General features: G+C 41.6%; 1 protein-coding gene and 1 long non-coding RNA gene across 2 annotated transcripts in view; one reads left to right on the top strand and one right to left on the bottom strand.

Annotated features, from left to right (window-relative positions):
• LOC141155051 (uncharacterized) overlaps positions 1-18,385 on the top strand; it is an 87,814-nt gene that overhangs the window by 62,832 nt on the left and 6,597 nt on the right. The window lies entirely within an intron of this gene.
• LOC141155034 (UPF0462 protein C4orf33 homolog) overlaps positions 7,623-18,385 on the bottom strand; it is a 134,360-nt gene continuing 123,597 nt past the window's right edge. Inside the window, exon 7 of the mRNA XM_073641654.1 lies at positions 7,623-9,288. Within this exon, the coding sequence (XP_073497755.1) occupies positions 9,192-9,288 (97 nt within the window). The 3' untranslated portion in view covers positions 7,623-9,191. The remainder of the gene's footprint in view (positions 9,289-18,385) is intronic.

Genomic DNA, 18,385 nt, shown 5'->3' with positions numbered 1-18,385 from the left:
TCAATACAGCCACCTTTCTTTATGACACTCAACAGCCTTCCATCCATAGATTCTGTCAGTTGCTTGATCTGTTTTCGATCAACATTGCGCGCAGCAGCCACCACAGCCTCCCAGACACTGTTCCGAGAGGTGTACTGTTTTTCCTCCCTGTAGATCTCACAATTTATGATGGACCACAGGTTCTCTATGGGGTTCAGATCAGGTGAATAAGAGGGTCATGTCATTATTTTTTCTTCTTTTAGATCTTTACTGGCCAGCCACGCTGTGGAGTAGTTGGATGCATGCGATGGAGCATTGTCCTGCATGAAAATCATGTTTTTCTTGAACGATATCGACTTCTTCCTGAACCACCGCTTGAAGAAGTTGTCTTCCAGAAACTGGCAGTAGGTCTGGGAGTTGAGCTTCACTCCATTCTCAACCCGAAAAGGTCCCACAAGTTCATCTTTGATGATACCAGCCCATACCAGTACCCCACCTCCACTTTGCTGGCGTCTGAGACGGAGTGGGGCTCTCTGCCCTTTACTGATCCAGCCTCTGGCCCATCCATCTGGCCCATCAAGAGTCACTCTCATTTCATCAGTCCATAAAACCTTTGAAAAATCAGTCTTAAGATATCTCTTGGCCCATTCTTGACATTTTATCTTATGTTTCTTGTTCAAAGGTGATCGTTTTTCAGCCTTCCTTACCTTGGCCATGTCCCGGAGTATCGCACACCTTGTGCTTTTTGATACTCCAGTAATGTTGCAGCTCTGAAATATGGCAAAACTGGTGGCGAAAGGCATCTTGGCAGCTTCACGCTTGATTTTCCTCAATTCATGAGCAGTTATTTTGCACCTTTTTTGGCCAACACGCTTCTTGCGACCCTGTTGGCTACTTGCCATGAAACGCTTGATTGTTTGGTGATCATGCTTCAAAAGTTTGGAAATTTCAAGACTGCTGCATCCCTCTGCAAGACATCTCACAATTTTGGACTTTTCAGAGATAGTCAAATCTCTCTTCTGACCCATTTTGCCAAAGGAAAGGAAGTTGCCTAATAATTAAGCACACCTTATATAGGGTGTTGATGTCATTAGTCAACACCCCTCCTCATTACAGAGATGCACATCACCAGATTTACTTAATTGGTAGTTGGCTCTCAAGCCTATGCAGCTTGGAGTAGGACAACATGTATAAAAAGTATCATGTGATCAAAATACTCATTTGCCTAATAATTCTGCACACAGTGTATATGTACATTTCTGCCAGAGGCACATGACATTTGTAAGATTTCCAATTTATTAAGTGGTGTGGCACCTTTTAATGAATTAGGTGCATCTTACACCAGCAGTCCGATTTATTAAGACTGGCCTGCACAACACTAGCCTTGATGAATCAAGGCCATTTTTCTCGTTAGCACATCGCCTGGTGTAAACAGGAGATGTGCTGCTGATAACATGATATGTATGGGGACAGAATGATTTATTAGCGTTTGGAGAGTTATGACTGATGTTCCAGAATGTGATGGTATGATCATATTTGAATAAATGTTGATTATTTGTTCAAGAATAAATGTGGATTGTTGTTCTTAAAAAAAAAAAAAAAAAAGAAGAAAGGCATCCCCTAAAAATAAGCCCTAACCCAGGGGTGTCCAAACTTTTTTCTAAGAGTGCCAAATTTGATGAAGTGAACATGTGCGAGGGCCGATCATTTTGCTTGACATTCTTTGGACCATTAAAATGAATGCAAATAAACTTTTTTTGCAAAGTTTATTGAAAACGGCATACTTTTTATTTTGTGACTTGGATGACAAATCTAAACAGGTGTTTAATCAATCTGCCTTAAAGGGGTTAACCCAGACATACCCCCATTCTCACCCAGGAAGCCCCTCCCCGACTTGAGCATCGAAGCAGTTTATGCTCCAATGTCCTACTTTTGCCCTGCACTAAATTGCGCAGAGGAAAGGCATTTTCTGGAGTTCTAGTGACATACCCGGCTCTCCACGGGGCTGGCAGAAAGCCCAGTGACGTCACCGGCACTGATGGGCGGGCTTTATCACCAGTAAACCAGCTAGAGCAGCGCTAAAGCCTGCACATTAGAGCCGGTGAAGCCTCCTACCGGCAGTGTGTCATTGTAAATAGCACAGGGCAAGGGAGCACATCGGAGCATGAGATGCTTTGATGCCCATGGCAGGGGGGCTGCCTGGGTGAAAAAGGGGGTATGTCTGGGTTCTGAACTTGGACAACCCCTTTAATATAATAAAAACAGGAAACTGAGATATCTCAGGAACATTTTAAAGTACATTACACAAAGTAATGTAAGGTTGTCTGTCAACTTATAAGTTCAAAAAATGTGAACAGGAAGTATACATGTGTTCAAATATATAACTGTCTATCCAACTGACATTAATTGAGATTTTACAACATATTAATCTCAATTAAAAAAAAGAAACTAGCCTGCACTAATGTGAAGGGTGAAACTGGGATCTGGACTGCAGCACATAGACTAGGTCTGGTTCAATGGCCGTGGTTTTGATGCGCAAAATGTCACGCAGGTGAGAGTCACTTAGTCTTGTCCTCACGCGGTTCTTGTTAAAGTTCATAACAGAGAATGTCTTCTCACACAAATATGTTGAGCCAAACAAGCTCAGGGTTTTCTTAGCCAATGTTCGAATCTCTTGAAACCGGCTCTTATCCAGTTGGCGGTAAAAGTTAACAAGAGAGAGCTGTTGATGACGACTGCGTAACTCGCTGTCACAATGTAGCTCAATGAGCTCGAGCTGCAACTGATCAGGAGCATTGTCGGGGTCAACAGAGAATGGAGAGGAGAAAATGCTGATCTCCTTTTCAATAGCTGCAAAATCTTGAAAGCGCCGTTAAAACTCCCCAGCCAGAGATGTGATGTCTGCTGCATACCTGCTTATTTGCGCATGGATATCATCCTGTGGAAAACTGTTAATTATTTCCTGTAGCGCTGAAAAATGGATGGTATTGGGCGGTGTTTGTGACAACTGCCTTAGGAAAAGTTGCAGCTTTGTTCCAAAGGCTTTGAGGTGTGAATAAAGTTGGTTCACCGCTGCATCTTTGCCCTGAAGATTCATGTTCAGTACATTCAGATGCTTTGTTAGGTCGACTAGAAACCCCAAATCAGCCAGCCAAATTGGATCAGATAGTTCTCGCATCGTTTGTCCCTTTGTTTCCAAGAATTCTCCTATTTCCTTTCTGAGAGAGTAGAAACGTTGCAGTGCAGACCCCCGACTGAGCCATCTTACATCGTTATGATATGAAACATCTTCATATTCAGCCTGGATATCCAGTAGAAACTGTTTAAACTGGCGGTGGCACAGGGCTTTAGAGCGGATAAAATTAATGGTCTTTAGTACCGGTTTCATAACATGATCATATTGGAGATGTTTAGCACAGAGAACTTGTTGATGAATGATGCAATGAAGTTTAATAGCTTTGCCTCCTTCTTCGCTCACCTTGTTACAGATTAGGGTTGATAATCCACTTCGTTCACCAGTCATGGCAGGTGCCCCATCAGTAATAATCCCAGTAACTTTGTTCCAAGGCAGTTTCATGTCATCTATGGCAGAACTAACAGAATCAAATAAATCTTTCCCTCTTGTTTGATCCTTGAGGCTCTGGAGGCTCTGGAGGTCAAGTAGCTCTTCAGTCACATTCATTTCATCGTCCACCACTCTTAAAAAAATCAGCAACTGAGCCGTGTCAGATAGGTCCGTGCTTTCATCACAGGCTATTGAAAAGAAGTCAAAATCAGCTCCTTTTGACATTAACTGTCTCTTAATATCCGATGAAATTTCTTCAATTCTCCGTGCTACAGTGTTACGAGCCAGGCAAATGTTGGAAAACTCTTGCTTCTTCTCGGGACAGACATTCTCTACCATTTTCATAACACATTCTTTGATAAAGTCACCCTCTGCAAAAGATTTGCAATTTTTAGCAATTAACGCTGCCACCTCATAGCTCGCCTTTGTGGCATTTTCATTTGACTCACGGGCTCTTGTAAAAAATCGCTGTTGTGACAATAAAACAGCTTCAAGTTGCTTATACTTTTCACTTCGGTCGTGCCCTGTTAGCTTGTCGTATGTGCTATGTCTCGTCTGATAGTGTCGCTTGACATTAAATTCTTTATAAACAGCAACGGTCTCTTGGCATATCAGACAAACACAGTGATTCTTTATTTCAGTGAAAAAATATTCTACTTTCCACTTGTCCTGGAAGCGGCGGCCCTCACTGTCAACTTTTCGTTTCTTATTTGTAGTTGCCATTATAAAAATTGGCCAGAAGGGGAGAGATTAAAAGGCGCAGAGGGTGGAACAGCAAAAATAAGATACTGCTATATGCTTTATAACACAGGCAGAGAATAGCAAGCTGTGCAACAGTCGCACATCAGATAATGGAATTATAGCACAGTGACAGGCAGTCAGGGGTTAATGAAGGGTATGACAGCTTGCTACCACAAGCTTGTGTGAGAGCCCTGCTGGCCTAACCTTTCTGGAGGTGTAAGGTGGCGCAGGGACTTATATATAACTTAATATATATATTATTTATATAATTTTACACAACTAAGCTGAGGTCTTCAGCCTATCTGACCTCTGAACGTCTTACAACCCCTGGGGGCTGGAGATCTCGCACGTCGCGAGATCTTGGCTGGCCGGTTGCCGCCGCTCAGTACTCCGGCGCAGGGAGAAGGAAAGCCGAAATCTCGCGATGTCCGAGATTTCGGCTCTTCTCCCTGCGCCGGAGTACTGAGCGGCGGTGGCGACGAGAGCGGCGGTGGCGACGAGAGCGGCAGCGGCCGCAAGGTACATGCTGCTGGATACCTGGGGGCCTTATTAGTCCGGACCGCGGGCCGCAAATGGCCCGCGGGCCGGACTTTGGACATGCCTGCCCTAACCCATCTTTAGGAGCAAAAAAATATATAAGACTCTGTCTTATTTTCAAAAAAACACAGTATCAGGAATTTATGGTATATACTTTGGATATACCAAAAATGTCACAGAAGGTAAAACCCCTTTGTGCATCCCTGAGTTAGACGATGCCATGGATTAAGCAAAATGCCCATTTTCTTCATACTATATGTGTAATGAGCATTACAGAATTCTGCCCCATCATTATGATCGATGAATAGGTCCCCTTAAAAGGTTGCTATGTTTCATAAGCCATGTGCAATGATCAGCCGATCACTCCTAACTGGTATATGTTGGAGGGGCATGCTCCAGGGCTTGGAGTGCTCAAATTTTACTAATAAGGATATAATATGTTAGGCATAGTATGCAATGCTTAAGCGCCAGATTCCCATTATTGATGTGGTAGGGACACGTATACGGTAGTTTGTGCGCATGTGTGCAAATACATCTGCTCTATTTAACAGGCAGTAAATGTACGCAGCTCAACAAGAGTATTCATAGGTTTAGTAATTGTATGAAATCCATGAGGACAATGACAATTATATGAAAACTGCGCCACATCTGTCTGGACAGGGGCTATTATGTGTGTCTATACCCTAATGGAATTCCCATGCGATCCATAACAACTATAAAGATGACTGAGTGTGTACAGGGTAGTTGAGAAAAGGTGGATTTGCAAGGATTCTGTCTCGTCTGTCTGTTTCCTGGACTGACAAAAGAAATTGGTGGTCCCAGGAGATTACATAAATACTCAGAGCAACAGAAAAATGGATTTTATTCCATAAATGCATATTAAATAAACAAACTCGGTTACAGAATAAAAATGTAGAACATACTGTATTAATAAATTTGTGATTATTCTAGTCCAAAGGGGTTAAAGTATTTTCAAACTAAACATAATTATTAAAGGTTGTTCCAGATTTAGACAAATAGAGCTCAATCCCTGCAAAAAAGTACAACTTTTTAATGCATTTTGTGTTTCAATTCCTCACCATTTTAAGATATTTCTAAGGTTCTATTCACATCTCATTTCAGAGGTCAATGTTACACACATGGTCAAAATTGTTGGTTTATTATTACTTTTGTCAGATTCAAGTTATTTCTGTGACCATTGTGGGTTTTTCTTTAATTAAACGAGGGGTACCAACAATTTTGACCACGTACAGTACAGACCAAAGGTTTGGACACACCTTCTCATTTAAAGATTTTTCTGTATTTTCATGACTATGAAAATTGTACATTCACACTTAAGGCATCAAAACTATGAATTAACACGTGGAATTATATACTTAACAAAAAAGTGTGAAACAACTGAAAATATGTCTTATATTCTAGGTTCTTCAAAGTAGCCACCTTTTGCTTTAATGACTGCTTGGCACACTCTTGGCATTCTCTTGATGAGCTTCAAGAGGTAGTCACCGGAAATGGTTTTCACTTCACAGGTATGCCCTGTCAGGTTTAATAAGTGGTATTTCTTGCCTTATACATGGTGTTGGGACCATCAGTTGTGTTGTGCAGAAGTCTGTTGGATACACAGCTGATAGTCCAACTGAATAGACTGTTAGAATTTGTATTATGGCAAGAAAAAAGCAGCTAAGTAAAGAAAAACGAGTGGCCATCATTACTTTAAGAAATGAAGGTCAGTCAGTCCGAAAAATTGGGAAAACTTTGAATGTGTCCCCAAGTGCAGTTGCAAAAACCATCAAGTGCTACAAAGAAGCAGGCTCACTTGAGGACCGCCCCAGGAAAGGAAGACCAAGAGTCACCTCTGCTTCTGAGGATAAGTTTATCCAAGTCACCAGCCTCAGAAATCGCAGGTTAACAGCAGCTCAGATTAGAGACCAGGTCAATGCCACACAGAGTTCTAGCAGCAGACACATCTCTACAACAACTGTTAAGAGGAGACTTTATGCAGCAGGCCTTCATGGTAAAATAGCTGCTAGGAAACCACGGCTAAGGACAGGCAACAAGCAGAAGAGACTTGTTTGGGCTAAAGAACACAAGGAATGGACATTAGACCAGTGGAAATCTGTGCTTTGGTCTGATGAGTCCAAATTTGAGATCTTTGGTTCCAACCACCGTGTCTTTGTGCGACGCAGAAAAGGTGAACGGATGGACTCTACATGCCTGGTTCCCACCGTGAAGCATGGAGGAGGAGGTGTGATGGTGTGGGGGTGCTTTGCTGGTGACACTGTTGGGGATTTATTCAAAATTGAAGGTATACTGAACCAGCATGGCTACCACAGCATCTTGCAGCGGCATGCTATTCCATCCAGTTTGCGTTTAGTTGGACCATCATTTATTTTTCAACAGGACAATGACCCCAAACACACCTCCAGGCTATGTAAGGGCTATATGACCAAGGAGGAGAGTGATGGGGTGCTACGCCAGATGACCTGGCCTCCACAGTCACCAGACCTGAACCCAATCGAGATGGTTTAGGGTGAGCTGTACCGCAGAGTGAAGGCAAAAGGGCCAACAAGTGCTAAGCATCTCTGGGAACTCCTTCAAGATTGTTGGAAGACCATTTCCGGTGACTACCTGTTGAAGCTCATCAAGAGAATGCTAAGAGTGTGCAAAGCAGTCATCAAAGCAAAAGGTGGCTACTTTGAAGAACCTAGAATATAAGACATATTTTCAGTTGTTTCACACTTTTTTGTTAAGTATATAATTCCACATGTGTTAATTCATAGTTTTGATGCCTTCAGTGTGACTGTACAATTTTCAGTCATGAAAATACAGAAAAATCTTTAAATTAGAAGGTGTGTCCAAACTTTTGGTCTGTACTGTATGTATATACCTTATTAAAAGGCTATGATGTGTCCCACTGTATAAGCATATATTGGGATATTTCCACCAAAGGTTCTCATACAAAAATCTACATTTCACTGTATATTTATTTTCTGTATCCCTCTGCATAGGAAAGTGTAGTAGACTACACTATCCTATATGATAAAAAATGTATGCTGACACACTCTTTTTGGCATACATTGGGTGGATAAAGGGCCTATGAGCATGTCCAAGAATACTCAGATCTGCACAAAAACTAGATGTGAACAGAGCTTTAGCAATCAGTCAATGTAAGCACTCTTACTTTCACAGACGTAATTCAGCTATCATTTAAAAAGGACATTTCACCACTTTTACATGCTAAACTGGTTACATCATGGTATGAAGGGGCTGAGGAGTTGAATTAACTTAGTTTTCATTTATTTTTCTTCTCAACTCCATTACAGAGATATTGGCTAGAAACATTTAAATGCTAATTTTCCCCTCAACTAGGGAGAGGTTTACAGAGATTTTTCTCTGGGGGTGTTTACTTTTTCCCTGTATAAAATTGCCCATTCATAAGAAGGCAGAGTAGTACAGGTGAAAAAAAGCAAACGTCCCCAGAGAAGGTCAGAACTGGCTTTCTCATTGTGATGTGGTAAGACTCATGTCTAGCATGTCATACTAAGATGTCACTGCTGGTACTTAATAACAGTAAAAGTCCAGGGAGAGGAGCACAGCTGCCCGGTGTGAAAGTACAAACACTGCTCTGCATCTATCCCAGGTATTGGGAATAATGCCCAGTACCTGGCATACATCCAAAGCAATGTAAATGACATTCCGCTTGTACACTGCTGCTCTTCTTTCTCATTACATTATTAATAACATTACAGAGGAGAACAGCGACATGCCAGCAGCGTGTCACATACCCTGCTATGGATCTATGCCAGGTACTGGTGCATTATTCCTCAATGCCTGGGATAGATGCAGAGCAGGGTATGTAATGACACACAATGCAGCTGTCCTCCTGTCCTTGCAATTATACTGTCAGTAAGCGCTGGCAGTGAGATCTCAGTGTGACCTGGTTAGACGCTCCCAGAGAAGAATCTCTAAACTTTACAAGCTAATATTTCTGCAATGGAGCTTGAGAAATTAAAAAATAAAAACTATTTTTTTATCCTGCATTTCAGTCTCTTTATCATAATGTTATCAATTTAGTATCTAAAAAGTGGCGAAAGGTCCTTTTTAAGTAGTGGCTATTACCAGTCACTCCAGTCTATGCAATAGAGCAAACAGTCTGAGAACCAGACAGACACATTGATCAACGAGGTGTGTGCACTTCTACCTTCTAGTGTGTGTAGGTATGCACCGCTTCTCTGCCTCTGATTGTAAATAGCAGCCTTCATTCACCGACAGGAGACATACTTTGTAAAAATAATGAGGACATCTAATATTACACTAATATTGGGTATAAGACGCACTGGGAGACTTTGCTAATATGAAGCAGAAGTTATCAAGCAGTAGGTTCCCAGAAGGAAGAGTTGGGTTGTTGCCATTCTTCTCCCATAATCCATTTTAGATGAAATTCATTGAAATACTCCAGACGATGACTATAAAAATAAGCACATAGATAAATATATTCAAAGAAATATAAAAATAATATTAAAACCTAACTCCACTCGTAAAACTTTGTTTCTGGTTAGGATGTGCCTGTCAGATTTATCCTTTTGCCTTTCTCTCAAGCATTAAATTACTTCCGGTATCACTGAACAGGCAGTCTATGAATGTGGTAAACCTTATGGTTACTCATTATGGGAGGAGGTAGTAGGGCAGCTACCAAAGATAAGCGATGAGTCAATGCACAAAACTTGGCCTCGTACATCTGAACACCTTACTGATGTCTTTGGAGCCATAATAAGACTGCTAAGGAAGGGCAATGGGGTATTTACTGTGTCTTAGTATCCTCAGATTTAAAGAGTTTAACAGTAATTTTAATTTTTAGTTCATAAATCAATAGTACACATAAAAATAGGAAACTTTGTAATATATCCCCTCAGAGAAATCTGTTTCTTTCTCCACCAGGACTGATCAGTCATTTTCAAAATTCTCAATTCTTGGGTAAAATCTGTACTCAGTGAAGACAGATTTTTACATTACTGACATAGGAGATGGCAGTTGGTGCTGATAAGATTCTATACAGGGAAGGGAAGAGAGACAAAGGAGAGAGGAGCTGAAGGTAGAGTTACTCCCTCCTCCCCCCACTAGTAACTGCCATCTCCTATCTCAGTAATGTAAAAATATGTCTTCACTGAAGACAAATTTTACCCCAAAATTGAGAAATTTGAAAATGAATGATCAGTCCTGAAGGGGAAAGAAGCAGATTTCTCTGATAAGATACATTACAAAATTTCTTATTTTCACATGTGCTATTGATTTACAGAAAAAAAAATTAAAGTAACGATTCCTTTTTAAATTTAAGAGTTGTTTGTTCCTTTTTTATGGCTCAGCGCAGTCTAATAATAGAAAAAAAAACTCTCAATCTCCTATCGATTCTCCGTATCACTGTGAAGGTTATCCAGCGGTCTCCTCTCATCCTTTTCTTGAAGGATCGGAGGAAGACCACTGCAGCTAATCAGTATAAGTTTTTTATTTATTTTTTTTATCAGACTACGCTGGTCCCATTTGTAACATAATAGAAGTTCCCTCCAAACTGTGCACTCTGAAAAGGAAAGAGTTAAAACAACATTCTAATGAGATTAACGATCTAAATGGTAGTTGTACCTGTCTCCACAGTTTCAGTATTTGTAACTTTTTTAACCTTTTTTTTAATCAATTCCAGAACTCACAGCTTAAAGGGAACCCATTGTCAACAATTTTAAAGAGGATTTCTATCCAGTCTAGTTAATCAGAAGTTAGAGCAATAAGTAAAACGTGATCATAGTGATTTTGGCTTTATTTTGTTACTATGTTATGGTAGTCATTTTTGTAAAAGTGACAACAGAAAGTGCAGCCATATTGATTGCCACGTTTAAGTGAACTTCTCAGCAAGAAATGGTTCATTCTATCTTTGCTAATGAGAAAACAAGCTGGGAAAGTGACAAGTAGCCATTTGTTTCCAAGAATTACTTAAAAGCTCTTTGCGGCACATTGAAGATGTAAAGACTATTTCCACTACTTTATTTCTGTGTATATTTATCATTGATAGGTGTTATAGGCCCATTGCTATTGGTCTCTTACTCTATGTGTCCCATGACCTCATAAATGTGCACATACTGCTAAGCTGGATAGTATTAGTTATTAAGATTGACATTAATATCGTTATACTCTTATGTAAAAATCAGAAGTAAGCTACTTGCTATTTGTTACCCATTTTAGATTCCACTTATTAGAGAAAAGTAATGTGTTGCTGCACCTTTTTACGAAGATTGCAGTGAACTGCAGATTGTATTGCAGCTAAGGAAGGAAAAGCAACTAGATGTTATGCATCTGAAATAGCAGTGAACGTGCTTGCGAGAGACTAGTTCTAAGTCCTACAATGGTGACAAGAGGCATTCTCTACGTCTAGAGCATGCATGAAAAACTCCGGTCCGTGGGCTAAATCTGACACCAGAACCACCACCCCTATGTGAGGCCCAGTATTCTGTATGGAGGACTACGTGGGGCCCAGTATTCTGTATGGAGGACTGTGTGGGGCCCAGTATTCTGTATGGAGGACTATGTGGGGCCCATTATTCTGTATGGAGGACTATGTGAGGCCCAGTATTCTGTATGGAGGACTACGTGGGGCCCAGTATTCTGTATGGAGGACTATGTGGGGCCCAGTATTCTGTATGGAGCACTATGTGGGGCCCAGTATTCTGTATGGAGGACTATGTGAGGCCCAGTATTCTGTATGGAGGACTGTGTGGGGCCCAGTATTCTGTATGGAGGACTATGTGAGGCCTAGTATTCTGTATGGAGGACTATGTGGGGCCCAGTATTCTGTATGGAGGACTATGTGAGGCCCATTATTCTGTATGGATGACTATGTGGGGCCCAGTATTCTGTATGGAGGACTATGTGGGGACCATTATTCTGTATGGAGGACTGTGTGGGGCCCATTATACTGTATGGAGGACTATGTGAGGCCCAGTATTCTGTATGGAGGACTATGTGGGGCCCAGTATTCTGCATGGAGGACTATGTGGGGCCCAGTATTCTGTATGGAGGACTATGTGAGGCCCATTATTCTGTATGGAGGACTGTGTGGGGCCCATTATTCTGTATGGAGGACTATGTGGGGACCATTATTCTGAATGGAGGACTATGTGGGGCCCAGTATTCTGTATGGAGGACTATGTAGGGCCCAGTATTCTGTATGGAGGACTATGTGGGGCCCAGTATTCTGTATGGAGGACTATGTGGGGCCCAGTATTCTGTATGGAGGACTATGTGGGGCCCATTATTCAGTATGGAGGACTATGTGGGGACCCTTATTCTGTATGGAGGACTATGTGGGGCCCAGTATTCTGTATGGAGGACTATGTGGGGACCATTATTCTGTATGGAGGACTATGTGGGGCCCAGTATTCTGTATGGAGGACTATGTGGGGCCCAGTATTCTGTATGGAGGACTATGTGGGGCCCAGTATTCCGTATGGAGCACTATGTGGGGCCCAGTATTCTGTATGGAGGACTATGTGGGGCCCAGTATTCTGTATGGAGAACTATGTGGGGCACAGTATTCTGTATGGAGGACTATGTGGGGCCTATTATTCTGTATGAAGGACTATGTGGGCCCATTATTCTGTATGGAGGACTATGTGGGGACCATTATTCTGTATGGAGGACTATGTGGGGCCTATTATTCCATATGAAGGACTATGTGGGCCCATCATTCTGTATGGAGGACTATGTGGGGCCTATTATTCTGTATGAAGGACTATGTGGGCCCATTATTCTGTATGGAGGACTATGTGGGGACCAGTACTCTGTATTGAGGACTATGTGGGGCACAGTATTCTGTATGGAGGACTATGTGGGGCCCAATATTCTGTATGGAGGACTATGTGGGGCACAGTATTCTGTATGGAGGACTATGTGGGGCACAGTATTCTGTATGGAGGACTACATAGGGCCTATTAATCTGTATGAAGGACTATGTGGGCCCATTATTCTGTATGGAGGACTATGTGGGGACCATTATTCTGTATGGAGGACTATGTGAGGCCCATTATTCTGTATGGAGGACTATGTGGGGACCATTATTCTGTATGGAGGACTAGGTGGGGCCCAGTATTCTGTATGGAGGGCTATGTGAGGCCCAGTATTCTGTATGGAAGACTATGTGGGGCCCAGTATTCTGTATGGAGGACTATGTGGGGCCTAGTATTCTGTATGGAGGACTATGTAGGGCCCAGTACTCTGTATGAAGAACTATGCGGGGCCCATTATTCTGTAAGGAGGACTATATGGGGCGCATTATACTGTATGGAGGACTATGTAGGACCCATTATTTTGTATGGAGGACTATATGGGGCCCATTATTCTGTATGGAGGACTATGTGGGGCCCATTATACTGTATGGAGGACTATGTGGGGCCCAGTATTCTGTATGGAGGACTATGTGGGGTCCAGTATTCTGTATGGAGGACTGTGTGTGGCCCATTATTCTGTATGGAGGACTATGTGAGGCCCATTATTCTGTATGGAGGACTATGTGGGCCCAATATTCTGTATGAAGGACTATGTGGGGCTCATTATTCTGTATACTGGTTGGCCCGTGACTTTGCCCAAGTTTTTCATTTTACCCTCTGTGTGTTTGAGTTTGACATCCCTGGTCTAGAGGAAAGAAGGCTTAATCATTACCATCATCACAGACGTCGATTCTTTACAGTAAGAGCAGTGAGACTATGGACCTCTCTGCCGCATGATGTTGTAATGGGTGATTAACTCAAAAAGTACAAGAAGAGCCTGGATGCCTTTCTTGAAAAATCTAATAATACAGGTTATGGCACTAGATTCTGGGATGAGAAGTTCATCCAGGGAAGTAATCTGATTGCCATATGGAGTCGGGAAGGAATTTTTCCCCTTATACACAGCTCCATGGGGTTTTTGCCTTCCTCTGGATCAATATTTTAGGCTCTAAGCTGAACATGGTTCCATGAAAAATGACCAAAGGAAAAATACCCACGCGAAAAATGGCCATAGAAAAAAGCCCACAGCCATGAATGCCCACAGGAAAATTGCCAACACAGAAAATTGCCCACATGGAAAATTGCCCACATGGAAAACTGTCCACACGGAAAATTGCCCACATGGACAAAATGGCAACAGTTAATTAAAATAGTTTAGTAAAGAGGGCTAAGGCTGAATTCATACATGGAAAATTGGACACATGCCGGTACAGCTGGTGTCACACTGTACATAGGCACGGGAGCAATATAACATATTACAGGTCGGGGGAGGTGATAATAATGTTATATTGGTACAGCGGAGGTCACACTGTACACAGGCTCTAGAGCGATATAACATATTACAGCTTGGGATGGTGATAGTAACGTTATATCAGTATAGCCAGGGTCACACTGTATGCAGGCTTCAGGGCAATATAACATATTACAGGTCGAGGGGGAGGTGTTAACTATTGTTATTTTGTCAATGTGGGCAATCTTCGGTGTGGGCAACTTTCCGTGTGGGCAATTTTCCATGTGGGCAACTTTCCTTGTGTGCAACTCACTTTGTGGGCAACTTTCCTGTGGGCATTCATGGCTGTGGGCTTTTTCTGTGGCCATTTTTCCTGTGGGCATTTTTCTGGTCACTGTTGAACTCAATGGACTTATGTCTACTTTCATCCTTAAAACCTATGAAATGCTGGAGAGATATCCCTTAAGAATAAAGTAATCACAAAGTGTCCTTAGCTGTACAATGTGAGGGACACCTCACTGCAAGTTGTTAATTCTGCAAGTGGTTAAAGCTCACACACACTACTCTCTGCCCTGGCAAATACATGAAGCTCCCAAATGATTGATCTCCGATATGAACTAAGAACTCTTTAAAAGGCTATTTAAACATGGATTACCTAATTAGCAGCCCCTTAAATGTCTCATGTCTAATGACATGGCAGTGACTTAAGACCAAGTCACAACCAGTGAACTACAGCACTTGAAGCATAAGTTCCTGAGGTTGGAATACATATTTCATAAAATCATGACTACACTGATTTGTTAAATCGTTAAATAAATGGTTATATTAACAAAATAAAGCAAAAGCCAAAGAAAACAATTAGTTCAAAACAGTAATCATAAAGTGTAAATATTTATTTATTTTTGGTATATTATACCCGCTAAAAGGGAATAAGTCAATGGGATTTCACACCCCAACCAATGTATAAGTGCATATGGCTCTTTCAAAGACAAGTCCAGCAATATCTTTACACAACCTATTCGTTCATCCACTACTGAGAAATCAGCATGTTAAAGCACCACTCCAGCATTGTTTTTTTACTTTACCGCTGGAGTGGTGCTACTAATCTAAGTTCCCTGCCCCATGTGTTATAATTACCAGCCACCGTCTTCATCTGTTACTGACAATACACTGGGTCTCAAATTTACTTTTGGTCCTGTATATACAGTACAGACCAAAAGTTTGGACACACCTTATCATTTAAAGATTTTCCTGTATTTTCATGACTTTGAAAATTTTACATTCACACTGAAGGCATCAAAACTATGAACTAACACATGTGGAATTATATACTTAACAAAAAAGAGTGAAACAATTGAAAATATGTCTTATATTCTAGGTTCTTCAAAGTAGCCACCTTTTGCTTTGATGACTGCTTTGCACACTCTTGGCATTCTCTTGATGAGCTTCAAATGTAGTCACCGGAAATGGTCTTCCAACAATCTTGAAGGAGTTCCCAGAGATGCTTAGCACTTGTTGGCCCTTTTGCCTTCACTCTGCGGTCCAGCTCATCCCAAACCATCTTGATTGGGTTCAGGTCTGGTGACTACCATCTTAGACCTCAGTTCACATTGCTTGGTTTTTTGTCTTGTTTGCATTCTGTGCAATTTAAGGGTGTGGCATCCCCTTTGTTGAGCTGATTAGTATATATGTAGCTTACCACGGGCCTAGGTGGTTTGGAGTTGGGACCCGGTCCTATTTGTCTACCCTTTTATATGCATTACTTCAACTTTGATATACAGTAAGGTTTTTAATATAGGCAGTATAGGTACCGTCCCAATTTAGGGTCACCTTGCCGCTGGTGGGACGGCTTGTATACTTTTTTTGATCAAAAATAGTTCACTAAGTACCGGATGGTACCCAGTTCTGGAGGAGAGGAGACTCTCATCCAGACCTGGGTACCATAGTACCTGTAAAAAAAGAATAAAATAACAAATAAAGTTTATACTCACCTTTCCGAAGGCTTTTCTCTGAATGCCGGCATCGCTTAAGGACCTGCGGTGACGTCACAGTCATGTGACCGCAGGCCCTTCACCGCTCTGTCTCGCGATATGCCGGCAGCCGGGAACCAGACAGGAACGAGCGCTGCTGCACACACCGGGGCCTCGGGGGTGAGTATAGCTTTATTTGTTTTAATTTTTACGGTTCACACTGTATAAATCCATGCTGTTTGCATGGATTTATATTGTGTGACCTAGTTGTCAAGCACTTTCCAAGTGATGCTATCGCCTGGAAAGCGCTTGTCAATCCGCATGCGGAAACGCATGTGAATACGCATGTGGATCCGCATGTATTCTGCAGGAAAAACGCATGCACAATCTGCATGCGTTTTTTTCTGCCAGGGAGATGCAGAAATGCTGCAGAAATTTTCTACTTCATTTCTGCATCGTGGGCACATAGCCTCATCCTTCCTTGACATTGAATCAAGGTATCGGCCTCCTGATGAACCTAATGATGGGGGAAACGCGTCGAGGCATACTTTGAATGAAAGATAAGTCTATCAATTGACCTTTGTCTATCTATGTATTTTTTATTATTTGTATACTAGGAATATCTATGTATTAGATTAGGCAGTCACCTTTCTATATCATGTTTAGTTCACCCCGTAGGGTGTAACAGGGACAGGTAGAGACAGCCGCCGATGAGCGGGGGCGCCAAAAAGCGTTATTAGGGTGCCAACCTCCACGTCAGGCAGGATCATATTAGAGGCATATTATGGATATATAAGTCCTTGCTAATCTTGGAGCAATTACCCTCCTCGGGGAGATGTGCTATTATTAAATCTCTGACAATTATAGAAATATTCTGTTTTTTATATACACGGGCATAGGTGTGTTTTAAATAGTAAAAAAATAAAAGTATTGTTTTTAGAGGGTATATATGTTTACTTCACCACAAACCTTCTTGGTATAATCTATATTTACAACTATGGTGTCGCACCCTAATATTGGATGTAGGAGAACTTCATCAGATGACAGAGCTGTTGCTATAAAAAATCTCTATACAAAGACCAACACTGATATTACCGCTGTAAGATGGACGCCGGACAGGTCCTTGAGGGTAGATAAGTATCATCGAGGTTGGTAGCTTCGGTGATGTAATCCAGGGCTGTGGAGTCGGTAAGCCACAGTTGCGACTCCGACTCCTGGATTTTATCAGGTTCCGACTCCGACTCTGGCTCCGACTCCTTCATAAATGGCCAATTCGTAACAATAGATTTACTGTTGTAAAATATTAACATCGTGCTTATTCAGTTTCTCACCATCATATAAGTAATCAGACCACTTAGAGCAAAAACTATATTTATTAGAATACAATTAGAATATAGCAAATAACTTTTATAAACTTTTCTAAACTCTTGTAAGTAAATATGCAATAAACACTGTTATGCAGTTAATAAGAAGAAATCTATAAATTTGTCCTCAGAAAAAGTATTGCCTCTGTCAGATCCTCCTTCATGGATGCCCTCAAATCTGATCTAATTATTTTGAGAGCAGAGAACAACCTCTCTACACTAACTTTGGTTGGTGGCAAAGCAGTAACCACTCGGGCACCATCTCTGACAATGTCAGGATACAGAGGAATCGCTTGTTGCACTGTTATTTTTGATGAACGGTCAAATTTCTCAATTTCTTTTAGTGCACATGAAAAATTCTGCTGAAATGTACTGGCTGTGTTCTTTGATGGGGATGACTCTTCTTCTATGCGGGAACGCTTTGCACGGTCCTTGTGATCCAAATATTTTTCGAAATTAAATTCTTCATCAGTTGATGATGAGGGTGAAGATGTGGCAGGACGACCAAGTTCTTCTTGTTCCTCCTGACTGTTCTGCAACCCTTTCATCCTTACTGCTATTTCAAACAGAGCTTCTTTTCCTTTAGTTAGCTGTTGATCATCTAGAAGAATCCGATGCATTGGGTCTACATAAACAGCTGCCAAAAGAATGTTATTTTGTAATAGTAGCTCCTCTCTCCGTTTCCTTGATGTAGCAATGGCACTTGCAATTAACCCTCCTCTTTGGGACAGGCGAAACATCAGGTTCTTCCACTCCTTTAAGAAAATACCTGGAGTTAAGTCCTCTGCTTGTAATTTTTTAGTCACTGTAAATGGGTGCTCTAGCAATTTTTCCAGCTCAGTCACCTGATTCCACTGACTTTCATTTAGCGTCAGTTGAGGGTTAGCCATGTCTACAAGAAAGGTTTTCAGTTCAACTGAATCATTAAGTAAGTACTGCCCCATCGTGTGGCTTGATCAATAATTGCC

The sequence above is a fragment of the Phyllobates terribilis genome, unplaced genomic scaffold, assembly GCF_046119375.1.
Source record: "Phyllobates terribilis strain yellow unplaced genomic scaffold, ASM4611937v1 Scaffold_1__5_contigs__length_1240528914, whole genome shotgun sequence".
Taxonomy (NCBI): Eukaryota; Metazoa; Chordata; class Amphibia; order Anura; family Dendrobatidae; genus Phyllobates; species Phyllobates terribilis.
Note: the sequence above shows the minus strand (reverse complement) of the source record. Positions and strands in the feature narration are given on the sequence as shown.